Raw genomic sequence first — 26169 nt, 5'->3', positions numbered from 1 at the left:
TTTGTTGTATTCCTAATCTGCCTCAAGGTTAAATCCACCTGCATACATGCTATCTTCCTGCTTATCTTTCCATTTAACTCCATACTGCCTGCCGCTTTCACTTTCCCTTCCCTCTAACTCAGAAGTTTAAAGTCCTACTGACCAACCCATTTATCCTCTTTGCTAGAACATTGGTACCAGATCGGTTCAGGTGGAGACCGTCCCAACGGTACAGATCCCCCCGGTTCCAAAACTGATGCCTATGCCCCATGAAATGGAATCCCTCTTTCCCACACCAATCCCTTAGCCACGTATTTACTTCCCTAATTTTCTTATCCCTATGCCAATTGGCACGTGGCTTGGGCAGTAATCCGGAGATTATGACCCTTGAAGACCTGTACTTCAATTTCCTTCCCAGTGCTTGATAATCCCCAAACAGGTCCTCCACCCTAGCTTTGCCTATGTTGTTAATCCCAACATGGACTACAACAACTGGATCCTCCCCTCCCACTCCAATATCCTTTCAAGCCGGTCGGAGATGTCCCTCACCCTGGCACCAGGCAGGCAACACACCATGCGAGACTCCTGATCCGGCTTGCATAGGATACTATCTGTCCCCCCAATTATAGAATCCCCTATAATAACTACTTGTCTTTTTGCTTCCCCCCTCTTGAATGGCCTTCTGCACCATGGTGCCGTGGTCAGCTGGCTCATCCTGTCCAGAGCCCTTTTCCTCATCCGTATAGGACCAAGAATCTCATACCTGTTGGACAAGGTCAAGGGCTGAGGCTCCTGCACTCCTGAACTCATGTTCCCATGCCAGCCTCACTGACAGTCACACTCTGATGTCCCTGATCACTAACTGAATGTGAATTACTTAATCTCCCAGGTGTGACTGCCTCCTGAAACAAAGCGTCCAGGTAACTCTCCCCCTCCCGGATGTGCCGCAGTGTTTGAAGCTCGGATTCCAGATCATCAACTCTGAGCCGGAATTCTTCCAGCAACCAACAATTGCTGCAGATGTGGTCACTGCCATTCACAATGGGATCAGCCAGCTCCCACATCATACAGCTACAGCACATCACCTGCCCAGCCATCTCTGCTTAGTTAATTACTTTATTACTTTGTATAGGTTTGAGTTAAAATACTTTCTGATACCTCTCTGCTATAGTCTTTTACTAAAAACCAATTAATAGATAAACCATAAAAAGTAAATTTTTAACCATTTACCAATAAAGAAATAGAAAATCCTTACATTAACAAACCAGAGTCCTACTTTTGGTTAGAGGAGGAGGCTGGGGGGTGTGGTATGGTGGGGGTGGAGAGAGACACAACACGTGTAGTGTCTCAGGTTCAGTCACTGCCCAGATATATTACCAGCAGTCCCCTGGTCGTCGCTCCCGCTCTTCCTACTTATTAACTAGTTAGAGGAGGAGGGCGGGTGGGAGACGCTAGAGTAGTAGAGTCTCGGGTTTAGCCGCCTTGCTGCTATATATGGTCACTGCTTTCCTTCCCGGCTGTCCCTCCGGTCCACGTCACTTCCTCCGCTGCTCCCGCTCGTTCTCCGCTGCTGCTCACACTTATTTACCTCTTCACCTAACACTACGGGCAATTTAGCATGGCCAATTCACCTAACCTGCACATTTTTGGACTGTGGGAGGAAACTGGAGCACCTGGAGGACACCCACGCAGACATGGGGAGAATGTGCAAACTCCACACAGGCAGTTGCCTGAGGTGGGAATTGAACCCAGGTCTCTGGCACTATGAAGCAGCAATGCTAATCACTGTGCCACCATGTACTTCATGATTGTTCCAGAATTCTGTGAAGAGCAAAGATCTGATGGAGTAGATAGTTGTGAAGTTTAAGCATATGCTGAGTAAGGTGCAGAATTAGATTATCAAAGCTTCAAATTCTCCTGGCATTATTTTGCCTGAAATTAAGATATGTATTCACCATTACACTCTAAGGCAGTGGTTTCCAAAGCAGGGAACATGTACCTCTGTAGGTGCAGCTGATGTCTCTAAGGGTATTTTGCCCTTATTGTGTCACGGTGGACTAGATAGAAGGTTTTACAAGCCTTCCATTCTTGCAGTCGGTTTTCCAAATGCAACTGGTTGTCTTTGGTGCTTAGAGTGGCACTGCCATTCACCATCCCTTTGCTTACTGTTCCCTCAATTACAGGTTTTCACTTGTGCTCGTTACAAAGAGCCACAGCAGTGAGGTATAGTTGTGCCTGTTAGCAGTATAAATTGGAGAGAAGCAATCTATGATCAGTGGAATAGAGAGTGGTTGGTAAGTGAGTGACCGTGCATGACTGTGTGCACAGAAGTGCTCATGGAAATGCAAGAGCAGTATCTGTTGGTCCAAATAGTCTCCAAGTAGGTGAGATCAGCTGATTTCTGGGTGCACATTGCCAAAGCAATCAGCCTGATCAAACAATTTCAAGGTACAAAGTGAGAGAGATAAAGGTATTTACCAAATGGGACTGCTGAATGAGTGAATGGGCTAGAGGAAACTTTGGGAAGAGGGGCTGTTGAGTCAGGGAGTGTAGGTATTTAGAAAGAGGGGCTGTTGAGTGAGTGAGTGCAGTGAAAATGGCTGGGAGGTGCGAGGGCTGAATGGTCTACTCCTGTTCCTATTTGTTTTGGTCTTATGGAAGAGTGGCTGCTGTTCGTAGGTGTAAGAGGTGGAGGTGAGATTCATATTCAGCACTAGTCTATCACAGATTTAAAAGCATATCAGTTGGTCTGATTGGATTTAGAGCCCTTCAATTCACTACAAGGTTGCTAAGAATTCATAAGTGTAGTGAACTCCAGTCCTATTTATTATTCAGCTGCCAATTGCACATCTTCAAGGACCTTTGTCAGGGTGCATTAGCATACTGGTTATCGAGAGATGTGTTTGACCGACATCACAGTTTCTGAATATTAATTCAATTAATTAAATAAATCTGGAAAAAGCTAGGATCAGAATAGTGATGCATCTTAGAAGTTATAAAATCCCATCTCGCTCAGGTATGTCCTTTACAGAAGGAGATTCGCTGGACTGCCAAATCTAGCCCATGTGTCTACAGACATTCAGCCATGTGATTGACACTTAACTGCCCTCTGAAATGCAAGTCACTCTGTTGTCACCGTTCTCTTCAGGTTGAGCACACTAAAATACAGTCTTGCTAGTGCTACTTACATTCTGTGAATGAATAAAATAGGAGGTTTACGCTGGACCCACTATTAGACTTGCTCAAGTATTGGAGTCGTGAGCATCACTAAATTGCTGCAGACTTGAACTTTGAATTATTTGATAGTATCATTTATGGCCTGCAGGGCCAATGTTATATTTGTTATCTGTCTTGGAAGCTGAAGTAACTTTATGGCTTTGCCATTTCTACATTGGAAATTCTGAGATGAGTCAATAACTTATCAGTAAAAGAATTTACCACCAGGGGATTTGGCAACTCAAAAATAGCTTTGTAAAAACATAATCAGAACTCATCAATATTCCAAGTTTAGTTGACGTTCATTTCATTGTATTTGTTGAATACTGAATTTTAATGATTGGTGGTGACAGAAAAAGGGCATAAATTGGAAGAAAAACCAATTAATATTGATATGATGCTAGGATAATAGATTCAGAAAAAAATGGAAGTAATACAACTGAAAGTTTGGTAGTACAGAACTTGAATATGTCTGTAAGGAAACATATGTACCATGGGGTCCTCTACTATTGTTTATCCCATACCTATTTTCATGAACACGTTGAGATTCCTTGAAGTTCCATGCATTATAAGATTGGCCTCATCAGCAAGCCTGACCCATTTGATCACTCTACATGCATGCTGCTGAAATTTTGGCAACATCAAAATCATCCTGTGAAATAATGGCTGTCCCAATCAGATCATTTTTAGGTGTTTATTGGGCAAACGTGTGTATGTGCCTATTGTCACCACTTTTGGTCCTGCAATCTACCTCAGGTTACCCTGGGAGGGTAAAGTAGCTCAAAAATGTGAACAACATGTGAAGGTTACCAGTTTCTTCAAGCTGTTATTGTGGATCAAGCTGTTATTGTGGAATAGTAACATGAGTTGTGTTCAACACTAGCCTAACATGTTGTCAGGCGAGAAAGATGTTTTGCCTGTCACAGAAATGTATGCAAATTTAATTCCTGGTATGATGCTAAGCATGAATGCCACCTATTCCAAAGCCTGGTGACTTGTTTCAGACATCATGTTCCTTTGGCTGTTTGCAACATGCCAGGTACTTATGACTCTATGAACGTATGTAAGTAGCCTATGCATACAAAACTCCAAAACATGTTGACCATCATTAGATTGGACATTTTTCTTCATAATCCTGAATGTGCTAAGAATTATGCTGACAACCAATTGAAGGTTGTTAGGTGACTCAGTGTTGTGCTCTTGAGAATAGTAGAAGCTAGATATAGTAACAAATAAGGCATTGTTCTATGTATGATTTGGAGATGCTGCTGTTGGACTGGGGTGTACAAAGTTAAAAATCACACAACACCAGGTTATAGTCCAACAGGTTTAATTGGCTTTCGGAGCGCCGCTCCTTCATCAGGTGGTTGTGGAGGACACAATTGTAAGACACAGAATTTATAGCAAAAGTTTACAGGGTGATGTAACTTAAATTATACATTGAAAAATACCTTGATTGTTTGTTGACACACACACAAAAACCCACATGCACACATATACATATATTTTGTGGGGTGAATTTATACTTGCAGAGTTACATTGTACTTTGCTCAAAAACTGCATGAACTCATGGAAAACTCTGTTAACTCTCTTTTTAGATTAGAATCAATCTAAACGTCATGGCACACACAGAACACAGGAGGCTAACACCTTCAACATATTATCTGACTAACACCAATTGTTACAGTTATCCTGAGAATGTTACTTTTTAAAAAGAAGTTTTGAGATTTACACATGAAAGAAGTGAAACTATCATGGTATTCGAACAGATGAAAGACTCAACAAACAATCAAGGTATTTTTCAATGTATAATTTCAGTTACATCACACTGTAAACTTTTACTATAAATTCTGTCTTACAATTGTATCCTCCACAACCACCTGATGAAGGAGCGTCACTCTGAAAGCTAGTGCTTCCAATTAAACCTGTTGGACTATAACCTGGTGTTGTGTGAGTTTTAACTTTGTTTTATGTAGACAGCCAGAACATATACATATGTTGCACCTATTTTAACTTAACAAAGTAGGTGACAGCCATTCTCTGGTTAATTCTTCAGAACAATGCCCTGACCAATCAGAGTCAAACTGCATAATTTAAATTTAAACAAAGCTTGAGAGTTAATTGTCAGTCATCACCTCACTGATAAATTCTCCATGTCATTGCTTCTACAACAGAATCCATTTGTCAACCAATCAGGACTTTTTCTAATACAGAACAAAATGTTTTTCCTCTTTACACTGGTAATCGTGCAAATGCCTGACATTTACAATATGGAAAACTTTAATGAAATGTGTCTTTTCTCAATAATACTCAAAACTGCGTGCCTTAATTGCACCACTTGTGAAACCCGAGCACTCAATCTGTCCGAATTTGTGTGGATTTTGATATATTTGAGACATCTGAGCCCTTGTTTATTGTCACATTGCTTTTCATATAAAATGAAGCTATTGTCCTATTTTTGAAAGATGGAAAAAAAACTATCTTGCTTTAAAACCATTATTCACTAACCTGTTAGTTCTGGCTGCCACATAATAGGTAAAGAGACAAAGGAAACATTTGAAGGTAAGTCAACTTCTAATGCTGATATAGGTATTTAGTGTTAAAGTGACTGGAGAAAAGAAAATTTCTGCTCTTCATAACTAAATAAATGTGGATTATGTAAAATAATAGTGGTTCTCTCTGCAAACCAGACCATTGCAATTATACCTTGTTGGTGTAAGAATTAATTTTCACTGGTTTAGAAATGCACATCGTTAAGAAATGCTAGGATTTCATATGAATTGAGTAGTTCTCATTTCTTTCATTTTTCTTGCAGCTTATGGGTTAAAGGAGATTCGATGGTGTGTTATCTCCACTCTTGAGTTGAACAAGTGCTTAGAAATGAAGACAGCTTTTGAATCTGCCAAAATACATCCTTCCATGTCCTGCATTCAAGCAGCCTCGGCATTGGACTGTGTGAAAAAGATAGCGGTATACACTTGGTCATTTTCCCCATTCCTACAACTTTTGCTGAAATAATTGAATCCAATTTGCCACATTAGTTTCTTTCAGGCACACTTATCAACTGTAATATTGAGAAAGTTTTCACTGCATTATCTTGTCAATTTAGGAAAACACATTTAACATGTTTTTTCCCTGAGTTTCCTTGACTTCTCCATATGAAATTACATTTTTTTGAAGTATAAGATGATGAATTGACAATATTGCTTTATTGGTGAAGTCCAAAAAATGGCTCTTGTTGATCTACATCGCTAAGCAATAGTTCATCAATTTAATGGTAAGGTCCTGGGGAGTGTTGCTGAACAAAGAGACCTTGGAGTGCAGGTTCATAGCTCCTTGAAAGTGAAGTTGCAGGTAGATAGGATAGTGAAGAAGGTGTTTAGTATGCTTGCTTTTATTGGTCAGTGCACTGAATATAGGAGTTTGGAGGTCATGTTGCACTGTACAGGACATTGGTTAGGCCACCTTTGGAATACTGCATGCAATTCTGGTCTCCCTGCTGTAGGAAGGATGCTGTGAAACTTGAAAGAATTCGGAAAAGATTTACAAGGATGTTGCCAAGGTTTGAAGGGTTTGAAGTAAAGGGACATGCTGAATAGGCTAGGGCTATTTTCTCTGGAGCGTTGGAGACTGAGGGGTGAACTTATAGTGGTTTGTAAAATCATGAGGGGCATGGATAGAGTAAATAGACAAGTTCTTTTACCGGGGTGGGGAGTCCAAAACTAGAGGACATTGGTTGAAGGTGACAGGGGAAAGATATAAAAGAGACCTAAGGGGCAACCTTTTCAAGCAGAAGGTGGTGTGTTTATCGAATGAGCTGCCAGAGGAAGCGGTGGAGGCTGGTACAATTACAACATTTAAAATACATCTGATGGGTATATGAATGGGAAGGGAGTAGAGGGATATGGGCCAAGTGCTGGCAAACCGGTCTAGATTTATTTAGGATATCTGGTTGGTATTGATGAGTTGGACTGAAGGGTCTGTTTCCATGCTGTACATCTCTATGATTGGATGACTCTAAGTAGGGTTAATTTTACTTTGTATCACCTTTGGCATGAAGGCCTCACAAGCTGATTGATAGCTGACTAGCATCATATCCCTATTAATCCTAAATACCAAAGTGCATTAAGTGCCAAGAACATGTCACTGGGCAGCTAAATAATCTTTGTTTCTTGTGTTTGGGTCAATTTAGTATGACATTTGGTGTTTCAAATTTCTAACTACTACTTTAAATTGGATATGGCATTGTGCATGCCCTTATCATTTTTATGGGTGTTAAAGATCATTTTGATTATTATTTTTGTGGGGCCAGCAGAAGTGAAGTGTTTCTTCATACTCTGCAGAAGTATTTTGGATCCTGACTGTCCTCGGCTGCCCTACCTTCCCTGATTCACCTTCTTACTGCCAGCGAGAGCAATCTACTATTTGCAAGCGGCACATCTGGTGAACTGCACTGGGACTCTCAATTTGGCACCATGTGACTTGTTGCTGAGTCTATAACTTCAAAGCAATGCTGTTTCTTTGCTTTAAGTATGGGTTATTGGTTAGTCACCCAACAATCAAAATTAATCCCAAGTTTGAAAGGTGCACAATTTCTCGCCTGTAAAGGAGTAGGGATTTTCTGTATATGTGAATTAAAGTAGAGAGCCAAATAAAAAAGTATCTAGATACTTTAAATCTACAAGCTGGATTTTGCTGCAGGATTTAAGATGCTGAAATCAGAATCAAGTGGGGTTCCCAAGCCTATCCTTACCTTCAGCGAGACTGGCTCACTAATCTTCTATGAGATGGCAGAGTTTGCCATCCATTAAAGATAGCAACCAGGATGTCATGCTGCAGGCCAGATCGACTAGTTGGCAGCAGATATATAATTTTCAACCGAAAACAAATAAAAATGACCCTGTCTGAAGCCGTATCTTTTACAAAATTGGCACTGTAATTTCGGCTTACTGGTCATTCCTTTCATAGGCACCTGGTGAAAACAGGATGACTGGGATTCAACAGCTAACCACATTATTCAAATTGCTAACCACAAAGACTTGCACAGTACAACAGACAAGTCAGCAAACACCACAGACCAGAAAAAAAGTGAAAAGGTTACTTGCTATAGTAAACAACTTGTCCTGCAGAATAATTTCTGTATTACTCAGACAACCCTCAACCAAACAGTGCACACTGGAATCGTACACAGGAAGGTACAGAACGGCTCAACCCTTCATTCATCAATGCTATTCATAAAAGTCCCTTGTCAGGTATTTATAAAATTAGTTAATTGTGTATTTGTAATCAGTTGACTTAATTTAGAGAACTGTAAAAGGCAATAATACAGAAAGTGGCTGGAGAAACTCTATAGATCTAGCAGCATCTGTGGACAGAGAAATGGAGTTAATATTTTGGTCTGAAGAACAGTCATGTTAGACTCAAAATTATGACTCTCTTTCTCTCTCCACAGACTTTGTTATACTCTGAATTTCTTCACCACTTTCTGAGTTTATTTCAGATCTCTCCAGTATTTTGCTTTGATTTGATTGTTTAGGGCAAGTTGTGTTTAACTAATTGCTTGAGTTTTTTGAAGTGACACAGAGTACAAACATATGACCAAAAAACAAGAATAGACCACTCGGCCCTTCGAGTCTGCTGTGCCATGCAAAAATGATCGTGGCTGATTTGATTTTTACTTCAACTCTACATTTCTGTGTATCCCCAATAATCGTCCATTCTTTTGATAATCAAGAATCTATCCTTCACTGCCTTAAAAATATTTAAAAATTTACATCTACTGCCTTTTGAGAAAGAAAATTCCAAAGACTCATAACCTTCTCATCTATGTTTTAAATAGGCAACCACTTAGTTTTAAATTATGTCTGCTAGTTCTAGATTCTCTCACAGGAGGGAACATAGTTTCAACATCCACCTAGAGAAATCTCCTCAGGATCTTATATGTTCCAATTAAGTCATCTCCAGCACTTCAAATTCCACAGGATACAGGCGTACCCTCTTTAGTCTTCTATCTCATAGTGATGCGTTCATTTCAGATATTGATCTGGGAACTCATCTCTGAACTGCTTTCAGTGTGTTAACATTCTTCCAGAAGTACGATAAACAGCACTGTATTCAATACTCCACTTGGGGTCTCACCAATGTTCTGTGTAATTGAAGCATAACCTTCCTACTCTTGCACTCAATTTCCTATACAATGAAACAAAACATTCTATTAGCCTTCCTGTTTACTCATTATTCCTGCATACTAACCTAATGCAGTAAACAGATCCCCAAAATGTGTTAGATAAAGTGCCAGTCAGTAGGCTTTTCAGCAAGATGGAAACCCGGAGAATAAAAAGTGAAGGGGCTACATGGAAATGGAATTAGTTAAGTGGTAAACAATAGAGGCCAATGGTGAGTGAGTATTTCTCAGACTGGAGGAAGGTAAACAATAATGTTCCCAGGGATCAATACTTGCACCTCTTTTATTTTCTTAATTTAGTCATGCAGACGTGAGTATAGAGGTCACAATCTGGAGATGAAACAAGACATGTTGTGAACTGTGAGTACGAAGATGAGCTTAAGAGAACATAAATAGGTTCATATAATGGGTGGGCACATGGCAGATTGAGTTCAATATACAGAAATGTGAAATGTAACATTTTGGTATAAAGAACAAGGAAAGGCATCACAAAGAAATGGTACAATTCTAAAGGTGGTTCATAAGCAGAAACACCTGGGTATTATGTGCATATTGAAGGTGATATGGGTTGAGAAGCTGGCTAAAAGGTCATATGGAATCCTGGGCTTTACAGGTTAGAGGTTTGCTGTACCAACACAAGGCAGTTATCATGAACCTTTATGAAACACAGTTTTGGCTTCGGTTGGAGTATCATGTCAAGGGTTACAAGGGAAGGGCGAGAGGTGGGACTGCTTGAATTGCTCTTGCTGAGTACTGACATGGACACAATGGACCAAAAGGTCTCCATCTATGCTCAGGCTAACCTGCGATTCAGTGTTAAAATAAAACAAAGAATTGAGGATGCTATAAATCTTAAACAAAAATTGAAAGTGCTGGAGAAACTAAGCAGATCTGCAGCATCTGTGGAGTGATACCAGAGTTACTGTTCGACTTGAGTGATCCTTCATCAGATGATTCCAGGCCTGCTGAGTTCCTCCAGCAATTTCTTCAGTGATTTGACCTAGATGTCTAAAAAGCTATAAATGGGACTGAAAATAGTTTGCTGATTAAAATAATATAAACTCATCAGTTTCATGCACTGTTCAGTCAGGTATAGCATGGCTAGGTACTGAATACAGTTTCCTCTACACTGTTCCAGCAATGCATCAATTGTAATCAAATGAATTGCACTGCAATAAGGTAGTTTATTCAATTTCTTACACCAGCTGGTTTTGGGCAATCGGAATAAGACTGTAAGGTTAGTGCTACTTGGTGTAAAACTATTTAGATTTGTAATGCCCATAACTTTAAGAATTGATGTTAACATTGGCCATCTGCCTTTCACATAAAGTCCTAACAGCTAACCAAAAGATAAGACTTTTATTTTGATTAATATAGACTGGTTTTAAACCAAATCACCAAAAGGTGAATGATTTTGTCTCTTGGTCTCTTGAATTTATTAGGGGCTAAAGTGGATGGGCACCAAATTCAGTTAAAATGTTGAAATGAGGCTTGCCTGTCCACTGAAATGGATGAAAAATGAAATCACACAGCATTATTCCACACACAATCATGTCGAAACAAATATCTTGTGGGAATTGCAGTGAACAAATTGCTGTTATTTCAACATTACAATACAGATTGAACTTAAAGTGCCCTGTGATGTTTTGAGATTATGAAAAGTCCTGTGTGAATACCAGCTTTAAGTAATTCTACAGTATTGAAACTATTAAAACTGTTTGAGATTAATTCTTTATTTAAATAATAACTATTTTAAATCATTTATTAGAATAAAGAAGCAGATGCTGTGTCATTGGATGGTGAGACTCTCTATCAGGCTGCAAAGGAATATAAACTAAAGCCCATTGTTGGTGAGACGTATGATCAAGGTACTGCACATAGGAATCAAATGATCCATGCCATTAATAAAGGCTATGTTACTGTAATGGTTGTGTTACTGGACTAATAATCCAAAGGTGTGGTTTCAGTGAACCTGCATTAAAATCCATCATGCCAGAAAATTTGGAAATAAAAATGTGGTACCAGTGAATTTGTAGGATCACAATAAATAATACTGTTCTTTAGAAAAGAAACCTTGCTGGCCTTACCCTGTCTGCCCTTTGTGACTCCAAGCCCACACCAACAAAGTTGACTCCTATTTGTCCTCCCAAGAACCCTGACAAGTACACCTGTTCTGCTTGGCTCATAAGCAGTTCTTTCCTCCCTTTTAAGTGGGAGGTTTTCAGAAGTCTAGAATTCATATAAAGATTTAATTGAGTTGCCTGTCTCCTGGAGACTGCTTGGCAGCCCCACCTCCCAATGTTAAAACCTAAAATAGACAGACTGGCAACTTAGAGTAACTCTAAGGATCAGGAACAAGCATGCTCCTCTGACTTTTATTTAAGTGTTGTAGTTTTGTGGAAAGTTATCCTGGGAGTACTGTAGAAGAATGTGATGATTAAATTAGGTTAGTTTACAAAATTGTCTATATATGTATTGGGGAAGGATGGTGATGTAAGAGTAAAGGAGCTTAGAAATTTGTTTAATATCTCCCAACTGCTGAGGAGTCAGAAACAATATTTGTATGGTATGGTACTGAGATGTATTACTGAAATGCTGGTTGATCTAGATGAATTGTTAAATTACTTTTAATTTATTTTGGTACTAATACATGTTCTGTTTCTTTCTTGTCCTTTAGAAGTTGGAACCCTTTTTTATGCAGTGGCTGTTGTCAGAAAAGCAAACAATTCAATCACTATCAACAATCTGAAAATGTTAAAATCCTGCCACACAGGCTTCCATGAAGCAGCAGGGTGGAATATTCCTATTGGTTATCTAATTAGCACTGGGAAAATGTCAGTGATGGGTTGTAACATTCCAAAAGGTAATGCTTAAGTAATTGAATCTTAATGATGGTGTGTGTAGATTGATTTTCTATCGGGTGGCACAATGGTTAGCACTGTTGTCTCACAGCGCCAGGGACCCAGGTTCAATTCCAGCTTTAGGTGACTGTCTGTGTGGAGTTCGCACGTTCTCCCTGTGTCTGTGTGGGTTTCCTCCCACAGTCCAAAGATGTGTGGGTCAGGTGAATTGGCCATGCAAAATTGCTAGGTGCCAGAGGGAAATGGGTCTGGGTGGGTTACTCTTCGGAGGGTTGGTGTGGGCTTGTTGGGCCGAAGGGCCTGTTTCCACACTGTAGGCAATCTAATCTAATTTTCTGTTTGAGTCTGCCTTGCTGTGATGGATATTGACTGATGCAACCTCCCACTATCTCTTGACTGATTCCTTAAGTTCTCAATTATCTATGGTCCATCCTCTTTACTTTATGATAGTTGTCATGATAAGATGATAGTTTATGATACTTTCCTAGCCCATTTACTTAAGAAAGGGAGTTGTATGCAGATATTACCTAATTATTGTTAATCTTGAGTCGACATATCAATTTTCACTTATTTGGTGGAAGTTTCTATTATATAAAACATTCAATCACTTCTTTCTTACAGCCATTGTTAGGTGATTTTTATTGTGTATGGCTGAGCAGCTGAAAAGAATATCTTACACCCTTCTTAAACACAAAAGATTTAGTACAATAAGTTGCTTTTAATCTTAATACTATATAAATCTTATGCAAAAAAATCACAGTCCTAATCTAAACAATTTGCTATACAGAGTATATAAAGGTGATGTATCAACCTCTGAAAGTCTCTAAAGGTTTAGACAGTTACAAATTTAAACATCTATTGTTATAAAGTTAGCTATAATACAAAGATTTAAGTTCAGCCAAATATAATTGCCTTTCTTCCAGAACTAATTAAAATAAGCCAGTGCAGAATGCAGCTGTAATCATGATTCTTTTCTAATAACTCCTCCCTACATTCTTGGTTGCCTTTTAAGGACTTAGTGATCTAGGATGATGTTAACTGCCTTATATGACCTTGAAGGTAAGATGATCAAGAAGCTGGGAGATCATATCATCAACCTGAAGAGACTGGGAGCCCCTGAGAATGGCCTGGGAGAGTGCCTGTTTGATAGGCTCACCCTGGGGGAGAGTGACTGAACTGACTGCAGGGAGCAAGTCTTCATTTTTATTCTATGAATGAGATCTATAGAAACTGAAGCTGTAGAAGTAGCTCACTGTCCTGGGCTTGTTCATGGAGAGTACCAGCTGTAAATAAACTGCTTATTGTTGAAAAAAAACAAAAACAAAAAAAAAATAACCTTAAGGTTGCATGTTCTCACAATCATGAATTGATCTACATGGGGCAGCTGGTGTGATGATACTTTCATTCTGATCGAAATCCCACAGTCCATCTTTATTAATTTAGTCTAAGCAAAGTCACATGATTTTGAAGTATTAAATCTATATCGGTTAATTATGCAAAATGTATTTAATTAATCAATATAGTTTGTGTGTTTAAAACAAGGTTAATTATGGAGTGTTAATTTCCCTACTAATCCATGCCACCTTTTAATTATTTCACTTTTCCAGTCTAGATAATTAATGCAGTGTCTACATGTTCTCTTATATGTTTTATGTTTTGGAACAAATTTATTAAAGATTTAGGACCTAGCTTCAGTAGCCTTTGCATCATTGGGACAAGAGGAAAATTTTTGTTATTTTTGATACCTTTGTTAATCATTGAGCAGGAACATAACAGGTAGATGATTAGGCTTATAGTCACTAATTGGAATGGTTTTGCTCGTTTAACTTCTGCTATGTAGTGTAGTTGAATTCCTGGCCAAATTGAGCCTTGCGTTAAGAATTAATGATAACATTTGTCAGGAAATTGAATGTAAACTGTTCTTGAAAAATAGAACTGATGGCTGGATTTAAGGAAATTCTTAAAGGTAAATGACCATACATGAAACAAAAATGTTAATATATTTTGGAATGGCCAGTCATAATGTCCATTAATGTTTCAGTATTTCATTGGCTGCTAAGGTAGCAAAACATCTAGTAACTGACATGGCAAATGTGAAGCAAGCAAGTTTAGTCTCTGTCCACATGACAATCTGATGAAAAGCATATGAAATTCCTACTTGATGGCTGATAATGTAGAAGTGTAGTGAGAGGAATTATTCATCACTCGAGGACATGAGAACAGAATTGAAGGTGTAGCTGTTAGTAGTCACAGTGAGTATTAGCTTTATAAGGCATGTCATGTATTCAGTTCTTCATTCAGTGTTCAGCTGATTTTAGAACCTGTGGAGCCACATTCATTGTCAGGTCATTGACTGTTACCTGTGAAGATAAATGTGAGGCCACCAATGTGCCAACTAAGCCCACCTCTGATGTAAGTTGAGATGCCTAGCATATCTCCGTGGCTTTCTTTGGCAAACTTGATGAGGGAACTCAAAGTGAAGGAACCCCTATGTGATATGATAGAATTATGGGAGAAGCTTGAATCAGATGAACTGGTATTACAGTTGAGTAAAAGTAACTACAAAGACATGAGGGAGGAGCTGACCAAAGTTGATTGGAAGGGCAGCCTCGCAGGGAAGACAGTGGAGAACACTGGCAGGAGTTTCTTGGAGTAATTCAGGAAGCACAGCAGAAATTCATGCCAAGGATGAAGACACATACTAAGGGGAGAATGAGGCAACTGTGGCTAACAAGGGAAGTCAAAGACAGCATAAATGTAAAAGAAAACAACATACAGTATGGTGAAGATTAGTGGGAAGCCTTCTAAAAATCAAAAGGTGACAAGTAAAAAAGCAATAATGGGGGAAGAAGATGAAATATGATGGTAAGGTAGCTCATCATATAGAAGAAGATTGTAATCGTTTTTTTAGATATATGAAAAGCAAGAGTGGGCATTGGTCCAATGGAAAATTAGGCTGGAGAAGTAGTAATGGGGAGCAAATAATGGTGGCGGAACTGTACAGATACTTTCATCATTCTTCACTGTGAAAGACACAAGTGGCATGCCAGAACTTGAGAGTCAGAAGGCAGAGGTAACCCTAGTGTGGATCACAAAGAAGAAGGTGCTGGGGAAGCTGAAAGGTCTAAAGGTGGATATTTCACTTGGACAGGATGGACTACACCCCAGGTTTCTGAAGGAGATAACTGATAAGATTGTGGAAGCATTGGTGCTGATCTTCCAAGACTCATTAGAGTCAGGGGAGGTGCCAGAGATTTGGAAAATTGCAACATTGTGTTTAAGAAGGGAGGAAGGCAGAAGACAGGATATTATAGGTTAGTCAGCCTGACCCCAGTTGTTGGTAAGATTTTAGGGTCCATTGGTAAAAATGAGATTGTGGAGTATTTGGAAGTGCGTGGTGAAATAGGGTTGAGTCAGCATGGCTTCATAACTGGTGTGGTGTTAGGGTCGAGGTACTGGCTGTATGACAGAAGGCAGAGAGTAGGGATAAAGGGATCTTTATCACAATGGCAGCCAGTGTCTAATGGATTTGGAACCACAACTATTCACAGTATATATTAATGATCTGGACATAGGAACTGAGGGCATTGTTGTGAAGTTTGCAAATGACACAAAAATAGATTAAGGGACAGGTTGTGTTTGGGATGCAGGAAGGCTGTAGAAGGACTTGGACAACCTCGGAAAGTGGGCAAAGTAACGACAAATGGAATACAGTGTGGGAAAGTGTGAGGTGATGCCTGTGATGTGAAAATGCACTTTGGTAAGAAGAAAAGAGGCACAGACTGTTTTCTAAATGGGAAAGACTTCAGAAATCTGAAGCACAAAAGACCTTAGGGGTCCTGGTTCAGGAATCTTTTAAGGTTTACATGCAGAGTAAGTTGACAGTTGGGAAAGCAAATGCAATGTTGGCACTCATTTTGAGAGGGCTGGAATACTGGAGCAGATGTACTACACTGGTCATACCACGTTTGGAATATAGTGAGCAGTTTTGGGCACCATATCTAAGTAAGTTTGTGCTGGCCTTGAAGATGTTCAGAGGTTTACAAGAATGATCCCAGGATCAAGGGCTTGCCATATCAGGAGTGGTTGGTAACTTTGGGTCTGTACTCATTGAAATTTCTAGAATGCTGAGAAGACTGGATAGATTGGATGTGGAGAAGATGTTTCCACTAGTAGGAGGGCCTAGGACTCAAGGGCATAGTCTGAGAGTGAAGGGACGACCCTTTGGAACTGAGGTGAGGAGGAAAAATGTCAGCCAGAGGGTGGTAAGTCTGTGAAACCCATTGCCACAGAAGGATGTGGAAGTCAAGTAATTGAGTGTATTTAAGAGAAAGAAAGGTTCTTGATTAGCAAGGGGATCAAAGGTTATAAGGAGATCACAGGAGAACAGGGTTGAGAAATATATGAGCCTTGATCAAATGGTGGAGCAGACTTGATAGATTCAATTACCTAATTTTGCTCCTATATCTTATGGTCTTTGAGAAACAGAAGCATGTGGGGAATTCCCAACATAAAAAGCCAATATCCCAGTATTGTGGATATACCAAAAAAATGACAGTTCCAGAATGTTTAACACAAAGCAACTTGACCAAAAAGTGGAAAAGGAAATAGATAAACATAAACAAAATAGCAATTGAAAAGCTTCAAACATACACTCATTATACTGCTGCAAATCTTAAAAATAGAAAACACTGAAACATTCAGAGTTGGTATTTCAGATCAATAATTTTTGGAATATTGTGTGCAATTCTGGTCTCTGTCCTATCAGAAGGATGTTTTGAAACTTGAAAGAGTTCAGAAAGGCTTTACAAGGATGTTGCTATGGTTGGAGGATTTGAGCTGTAGGGAGAGCTTGAATAGGCTGGGGCTGTGTTCCCTAGAACGCCAGAGGCTGAGGGGTGAGCTCATTGGGTTTATGAAATCATGAGGGGCATGGTTAGAATAAATAGACAAAGTCTTTTCCCTGGTGTGGGGGAGTCCAGAACTAGAGGGCATAGATTTAGGGTGAGAGCGAAAAGATATAAAAGGAACCTAAGGGGCAACGTTTTCATGCAGAGAGCGGTGCATGTATGGAATGAGCTGCCAGAGGAAGTGGTGGAGGCTAGTACAATTGCAACATTTAAAAGGCATCTAGATGAGTATATGAATAGGGAGGGTTTGAAGGGATATGGGTAGAAAGTTGAGGGACTGCAAATGCTGGAGATCAGAATTGAGGATGTGATGCTGGAAAAGCACAGCAGATCAGGCACTATCTGAGGAGCAGGAGAATCGACGTTTCGGGTAGATAAAAGGCTTATGCCTGAAATGTTGATTCTCCTGCTCCTTGGATGCTGCCTGATCTTTTGTACTTTTCCAACACCACACTTGTGATTTAGAGGGATATAGGCCAGGTGCTGGCAAATGGGACAAGATTAGGTTAGGATTCCTGGTTGGCATGGATGAGTCTGTTTCCGTGCTGCACATCTCAGTGACTGTATGACTCTATAAATTAGAGATTGATTTATAAATCCTTTGGTTCTTTTGAGCCACTCTTGCAAACAGCATCCAGGGTTCTTAAATTCCACATTCGCCAGCCTGTGGTTTTCCATTTATTTTTTAAAACTCCTTCTCAGAACATGAAGATTGTTTATTAGGATCATTCACTATTCTCGTGATAGAACTGACTGGCTGGGCTATTGCAGGATGGAGTTAAATTCCACATCATTCTGGCTTTGGTATCACCTGTAGTTTGGGACAGGTTCTTCAAAAGATATTAATGAATGACATTTTTACAAAGATCTGACAACTTTACAGTTACTTTAACAAATAATAACAATTTTATAAACAAAGCTAATTCTCTAAGTGACACAAGGGGATTTGAACTCATGTTCACTAGATAATTAGATTGGCTCTTAGTCTACCAACCTAACTATTAAGCTACCATATCCATTAATCTGTGCATGTGGAAAATTAAAGACTGGTGAGCCCAGAAGCTGAGACCCACAACCAACTGATTTTCAGGGTATTCAGTTTATGTATCAATAGATGGTCAAAAACTGTTTGTGTATGTAAATACTGGATAATTGTATGAATATCTCTGCTGTAATTGGGATCTAAGATTAACATAATAAGTGACTAATTGATGGCATTTCCAGCTAAAACAAGATGCAACTATCAAATGTAATGGGACACTAAATAGATGGAAACCTGGTATGATGGATCACCTTCCACTTTGTGTACATTTTCATCTGATAGACATATTCACCCAATGCATTCAGAAACTTGACAATTACCCTCTGTACATTATGGACCATAGAAGAAAAATAAAACATCAAGGCAGGGTGTAAAGTGGATAGCTAATTTACAATTGTTCATCTCCTATCTTGAGATAAAATTTAACATTACTTGCAATTTTCTTTTCAGTCTTTGAATCATAATCTTATTCAGTAATAAGAAAAATATGACAAAGTTTATGTAACACAATCTTTTAGTCTAATCAAATTTTAATTAATGGCAGAAGCTTCTGTTTCAATATGGGCAAACAAAAATTGCCTTTACACTACTTATTAATTATTCATACTTTTCTTCTTTTTTAGCTGTCAGTGAGTTTTTCAATCAAAGCTGCATCCCTGGAGCACAACACATTTCACCAAACCTCTGCCAGTTGTGTATTGGTGATGAGAAAAATCAAAATAAATGTACTGACAATGCTAATGAGAGATATTTTAATGAGAGTGGAGCATTCAGGTATAGCACTTTACTATCTGATCATTTGTGGTAACCTTTTATTGCATAATAAATAGTTTGACAAACATTTCAAGCACTTGACAGTATATAACATAAGTATCTTAAAAAATTATCCTTTTTTTCTGGCCTATTAGGTGCAATGCTAATTCTTACAGATTATAAATCCCCAGGTTCAAACCAGACTCTGTGTCTAGTCAGCTAATGGGGACACTGATAATATTATGGATTTTCAATAGTACGGATTGATTACCTTTAGTACTGGTAAAATGTGTAGCTAATAACTAAGAGAACTGCATTTATTATGAGATTTAGTATATCACAAAACTTGTAGAATGATGACAGCAAAATAATACACAAATCCTACTAAAGTATTGATAAATGGACACCTTCGTTTAATTACTGTAGGTCAGTTAAATGAGGAATATGCAAGTTTCATCAAAAATTCTTATTCTTTCAACAACGTTGTCTTCTACGTGGAATCATAAAATGTTTTAATTTGTGGGATATGACATATCTGAGAAGCAGCCAGATTAGCTGAGGCGTTTGGGCAAAAGGTTGACAGCAACTTCCATATTCATTAATGTTAATACTAAGCATTTCTTGTGCTAATACGTCTTGGCTTTTGAAATTGGTTTTAGAAATGTTCCTAAATGCTTATTACTATAATTTATATTTGTCTTTGGGTACTAAATCAGTATTGTGCAGGTTCAGGAGTTAGGTGGTGATTAGATGTAATTTTTATGAAGCAGTGTAATTGGGATCCTCACATCTACTTTGACTAAAGGCACAGAGCATGCTGGCTAACACACACTTACAGACTGCAGGATGGCTCAGGGACTGAGAAACAGTATCAGCAGGATACGTTCTGGAGGTCTGCAAGAGGAGGAGGGCTTCCTGTAACTGCAGAGGCACAGTATGCCACTTCAGCCTCCTCGGTGCCGTAGTTGTCTCTGCTGTAGCAGATGATACTTTAATGATTGGCTGCAGACCAAGTGGAATCCCTATCAAGTTGCCAGAGACCAACCACACACTTAGGTGGATCTGATAAAGTGGATAGTACAGCACTCAATATTTTTAGGAAGTCCTAAGAAAATTAAATAAACAATGAGTTAAGTGGCAATTAGAATGCTGGGAAAGTCTTCACAAGGTGTCCCAGAAACACACCTGATGCGTTTCAGTGACCTTCTTCATAATAGCAGCTGCAAGTCAATGTGAAATAGTGAGTCATCTTTAAGAAGCATTTGAAATACACAAAGATTTTCTAATCTTTGTTCAGAGGTCTTATTACACACCTCTGGTGGAGGTGGGAATTTAACCGAGGCCTCCTGGCTCAGAGTAGGGGTACTACCACTGCATCACAAGGACCCTTGAAATAAACATTGTCATCTTGTTAGCTCCCACTTAACTGGTTGCTGTTGGGAGAGTGTGTTTATACAAGATAGTCACAGGTGAGATGCCGGAAGACTGGAGGTTGGCTAACGTGGTGCCACCTTTTAAGAAAGGCACTAGGGACAAGCCAGGGAACTATAGATCAGTGAGCCTGACATTGGTGGTGGGAAAGTTGTTGGAGGGAATCCTGAGGCACAGGGTGTACATGTTTTTGGAAAGGCAAGGACTGATTCAGGATAGTCAACATGGTTTTATGCATGGAAAATCATGTCTCACAAACTTGATTGAGTTTTTTGAAGAAGTAACAAAGAAGATTGATGAGGGCAGAGCAGAAGATATGATCGGTATGACTTCAGTAAGGCATTTGACAAGGTTCCCCATGGGAGACTGATGACCAAGGTTAGATCTCATGGAATACAGGGAGAACTCGCCATTTGGATACAGAAATGGCTCAAAGGTAGAAGACAAGGTGGTGGTAGAGGGTTGTTTTCAGACTGGAGGCCTGTGACCAGTGGAGTGCCACAAGGATCGGTGCTGGGTCCTCTACTTTTTATCATTTATATAAATGATTTGGATGTGAGCACAAGAGGTATGGTTAGTAATTTTGCCTATGACACCAAAATTGGAGGTGCACTGGACAGTGAAGAAGGTTACTTCAGATTATAATGGGCCAATGGGCTGAGAAGTGGCAGATGGAGTTTGATTTAGATTTTGGGAAAGCAAATCTTAGCAGGACTTATATACTTAACGGTGAGGTGCGAGGGAGTATTGCTGAACAAAGAGATCTTGGAGTGCACAGCTCCTTGAAAGTGGAGTCGCAGATAGATAGGATAGTGAAGAAGGTGTTTGTATGCTTTGCTTTATTGATCAGAATATTGAGTACAGAAGTTGGGAGGTCATGTTGCGGCTGTACAAGCTATTGGTTAGACCACTGTTGGAATATTGCATGCAATTCTGGTCTCCTTCCTATCAGAAAGATGTTGTGAAACTTGAAAGGGTTCAGAAAAGATTTACAAGGATGTTGCCGGGTTTAGAACATAGAACCTTACAGCGCAGTACAGGCCCTTTGGCCCTCGATTTTGCGCTGACGTGTCATGCCAATCTGAAGCCCATCTAACCTACACTATTCCATGTACGTCTATATGCTTGTCCAATGACGACTTAAATGTACTTAAAGTTGGCGAATCTACTACCGTTGCAGGCAAAGCATTCCATACCCTTACTACTCTCTGAGTAAAGAAACTACCTCTGACATCTGTCCTATATCTATCACCCCTCAATTTAAAGCTATGCCCCCTCGTGCTCGCCATCACCATACTTGGAAAAAGGCTCTCCCTGTCCACCCTATCTAACCCTCTGATTGTCTTATATGTCTCTATTAAGTTATCTCTCAACCTTCTTCTCTCTAACAAAAACAGCCTTAAGTCCCTCAGCCTTTCCTCGTAAGACCTTCCCTCCATACCAGGCAACATCCTAGTAAATCTCCTCTGCATCTTTTCCAAAGCGGCCACATCCTTCTTATAATGTGGTGACCAGAACTGTACGCAATATTCCAAGTGCGCCGCACCAGAGCTTTGTACAGCTGTAGCATAACCTCATGGTTCCGGAACTTGATCCCTCTATTAATAAAAGCTAAAACACTGTAAGCCTTCTTAACAACCCTGTAAACCTGGGTGGCAACTTTTAAGGATCTGTGTACATGGACACCGAGATCTCTCTGCTCATCTACACTACCAAGAATCTTACCGTTAGCCCAGTACTTTGCATTCTGGTTACTCCGACCAAAGTGAATCACCTCACACTTGTCTGCATTAAACTGGAAGATTTGAGCTATAGGGAGAGGTTGAATCAGCTAGGGCTGTTTTCCCTGGAACGTCGGAGGCTGAGGGGTGACCTTATAGAGGTTTATAAGTTCATGAGGGGCATGGATAGGATAAATAGACAAGAAGGGGTAGGGGGAGTCCAGAACTAGAGGGAATAGGTTTAGAATGAGAGTGGAAAGATATAAAAGAGACTTAAAGGGTGACTTTTTCACTCAGAGGGTGGTACGTCTATGGAATGAGCTGCCAGAGGAAGTGCTGGAGGCCAGTACAATTGCAACATTTAAAAGGCATCTGGATGGGTATATGAATAGAAAGGGTTTGGAGGGATATGGGCCAGGTGCTGGCAGGTGGGACTAGATTGGGTTGGGATATCTGGTCAGCATTGATGGGTTGGACTGAAGGGTTTGTTTCCATCCTGTACATCTCTATGACTATGACTATGACTAAGTGCTCGTGACCAAGGTAGCATGCAGTTCTCTTGCTAAGTGAAGCAGGCAATTTAAGTGACCATCAGTCTTTGTGTGTAACATTGAGCATTCCAAGTCAGTGTTTCAACTTATTTATTAAAGTGACATACTAAATTGACCTTTCAGTGGGTGGCATGGTGGCTCAGTGGTTAGCACAACTGCCTCACAGTGCCAAGGACCTACGTTTGATTCCATCCTCGGGCAACTGTCTGTGTGGAGTTTACACATTCTCCCTGTGTTCATGTGGGTTTCTTCCCACAATCCAAGGATGTGCAGGTTAGGTGAATTGGCCATGCTAAATTGCCCTACAGTGTTTAGGGATGTGTAGATTAGGTGCATTAGTGAGGTGTAGATGTAGAGTAATAGGGTAGGGGAATATGTCTGCGTGGGTTACTCTTCAGAGGGTCAGTGTGGACGTGTTAGGCCGAAATCTTTCCATACTGTAGGGATTCTATGACTCCATCATGTTTGACTTGAAGGATCTTTAATGCTTGCTATAGTTTCCTCCTCTGTATGTACTAATGGTATTGAATATCATACTGCAGATCAGTTTAAGATTGAGTATCATAATTGGCCATTGCCTGGCCATTCATACAACTCAATATGTCATACTTGAACCTCAAAAATGTTTATCTCTTGTCTTATATTTTGTCATGCTCACATGCATAATTGAGAAACTTTGCCTGGATAAAAATAGATTAAAAATTCTTATTTTCTTCATTTATTCTTCCCTGGGCACAAACGAGTCATGGTTAAAGAACATAATCTGGTGATCTGGTGCTAATCCTTGCCAGTCCCTGTTTGAAAGGAGCTTCAAAGTAGCCTAATAGTATTTTTGTGTTCTACTTTTTCCTTCTTCAAGTAATAAGGGATTCAGGAATTCAGCACATAGGTGCCAAGTGAAGCTTTCTGCTTCAGTGCACTATGTTTCAGAAATTAGTGTAATATTGAGCATTAGCTATTAAAGTGCAGTTTTCTCTCCACTCCTTCTTTTTGGAATAAATATTATGCAAATGCAGAACTCTCTTTGTTTACGCCCTAGATTAGTTATGCATTTGGCAGCAAATGACACTGCTGGCAACAAGTTCTGTAATGTAGCCTACAAACTCACTGATATTAACCATCACTAGAAAAAGAACCATTTTATAAAATATTGCATTTTCAATGCTAGCTGTAACATTCATGGATGGTTTGGTTATGCTTGTGGCTGCTGTTTTGGGATTAGGGTTGGTGATGAAGGGATGTGGTAGTTGGGGGAATAACAACAACACACAACTATGCCATTTGTCACAATCTTGATGTTTACTTACACCCATCAAAATACAGTTTACTTGTAGCTAATTGTCTAAGTGTACTCCTCTTCCAATGCAGGTGCCTAGCTAACCAAGCAGGTGATATTGCCTTTGTTAAACATTCTACTATACAGGACAATACAGATGGTGAGTTACAGTATAACTTGTTACATTCTATTCAATTTGTGTTTGGTCTGTTAAAGAATTGTGCCATATTATGATATGCAAATAGACTTTATGTATATCCTCTCTTAATTTTTTTAAAGAAACTTGTAAATCCCTGCAGCCTTTCTCACAGAATGTCTTGGATTAAGAATATGATTTAGGATAATCCACCACACAAGAGCTGTCCCAAACATCAAGCTCACTACCCTTTGTGTGATGACACTTTTGTTCTGATTAGTCTATGCTGGCACCATTTTTGGGAATGTTGTGTGTGCTGCTGCACTTATTTTCTAAGTGTGTGGTTTCTTTAGGGTTTACATGGTTTAATATATGTGAGAGTAGCCAACTTCTGGTCTAAAAAGAAGAGTCCTTGGGAGTAAACAAGATGTAGTTGATTGCACCTCTTTACCTATTTACAGGTTTTAAGGATAGATTCCCTATTACTGCAAAGACTGTTAATATGTCCTAGCCTTGGGTCTGTCCCACAAAATTTAACTTTTCCACCAGATCCTCATGACATTATCAAAATGATTATTGCACTCAATCAAGCATTAACTGCTTCAGACCCTTCCAAATCTGTATAGAACTTTTCCCTAAGCTTTTCCTGATAACAATTATTGTTATACATTTTTAAATATAATTACATTTATCCCACCCCATTTGCCCCCAAGTCTTTGATTTTACAAATTCAAACAGTCTGCAGATTTTACTATTCTTCCTAAATGTGTTCTCTATAGAGTTTGAGGAAGGACAGCATAACATGTGAAAAGGTAGTTTTCCTCAGCTGTTTTACTGATGGTCTGAAGTTCTCTTCAGGACTGGAGGACAGTTTAAGAGCGCTTCAGAGAACATCTCCAGGACACCTGCACCAACCAACCCGACTACCCCGTGGCTGAACATTTCAACTACCTCTCCCACTCTGCCAAGGACATGCAGGTGCTGGGCCTCCTCCACCGCCACTCCCTCACCATCCGACACCTGGAGGAAGAATGCCTCATCTTCTGTCTCAGGACCCTTCAACCCCATGGCATCAATGTGGACTTCACCAGTTTCCTCATTTCCCCTTACCCCAGTTCCAACCTTCCAGCTCAGCACCGTCCTCATGACCTGTCCCACCTGCCCATCTTCCTTCCCACCTATCAGCTCCACCCTCCTCTCTGACCTATCACCCTCACCCCCATCTCCATCCACCTATTGCACTTTCAGCTACCTTCTCCCCAGCCCCACCCCCCTCCCATTTATCTCTCCATCCCTGAGGCTCCCAGCCTCATTCCTGATGAAGGGCTTTTGCCCGAAACGTCAATTTTTCCTGCTCCTCAGATGCTGCCTGACCTGCTGTGCTTTTCTAGCACCACTCTAATCTTGACTCCAATCTCCAGCATCTGCAGTACCCACCTCTGCCTCGCTGACCTTTTAATCTGTTGGCATTTTTTTCTGGAGGAGAACATTGTCCCTGCTAGAACAAACTTTTTTCTTTGTAGAATCTTGAATTCTTAGCCATTGCTAGTATTTTCTTAGTACTATCTTCTATTGTGTCTTCAGTTTGAGACAATGGATTTTTTTTTTCTCAATCCATCTGTGTGTGCTGAAGCAGATAATGTTTTTACCTCAACCTGTAGATTGGTTTGGAATTTCTCATTTGCCCTTCACAGATTACCTCTTTAATTATGTTACCTGAAGATTCCTCCTTTGTTCATCTGATATCCACAATGACTGTTAAGGATTACTGTTTGGACGATAGAGAGGTCAGTTACTACTTGAACTTGTCCCATCAAGTTCACCTCAGCATCTCATGTATGAATTGGATTAGTCATATTCAATTGTTACACTGCACTGCTCAATATACAAGGGGACTATGGGGCAAATCCACCCATGAAATCCAAAAATCAACATAAGACATAGGAGCAGAAATTAGGTCATTCAGTCCATTTAGTTTGCTCCACCATTCAATCATGGCCAATAAGTTTCTCAACCCCATACTCCCGCTTTTTCCCCGTAACCCTTGATCCCCTTGATACTCAAGAACCTATCTATCTTAGTCTTAAATATATTCTCTGTTTAGCCGCT

The 26169-nt window shown here is 39.8% G+C and overlaps 1 protein-coding gene across 2 annotated transcripts in view; it reads left to right on the top strand.

Annotated features, from left to right (window-relative positions):
• Positions 1-26169, top strand: part of meltf (melanotransferrin) — a 79600-nt gene that overhangs the window by 4410 nt on the left and 49021 nt on the right. For both annotated transcript variants that reach the window (XM_072572270.1, XM_072572271.1), the window contains exons 2-6: positions 6011-6165; positions 11148-11247; positions 12057-12242; positions 18816-18966; positions 24017-24084. In XM_072572270.1, the coding sequence (XP_072428371.1) occupies positions 6011-6165; positions 11148-11247; positions 12057-12242; positions 18816-18966; positions 24017-24084 (660 nt within the window). The remainder of the gene's footprint in view (positions 1-6010; positions 6166-11147; positions 11248-12056; positions 12243-18815; positions 18967-24016; positions 24085-26169) is intronic.

Source organism: Chiloscyllium punctatum, chromosome 6 (assembly GCF_047496795.1).
Source record: "Chiloscyllium punctatum isolate Juve2018m chromosome 6, sChiPun1.3, whole genome shotgun sequence".
Lineage (NCBI taxonomy): Eukaryota > Metazoa > Chordata > Chondrichthyes > Orectolobiformes > Hemiscylliidae > Chiloscyllium > Chiloscyllium punctatum.
Note: the sequence above shows the minus strand (reverse complement) of the source record. Positions and strands in the feature narration are given on the sequence as shown.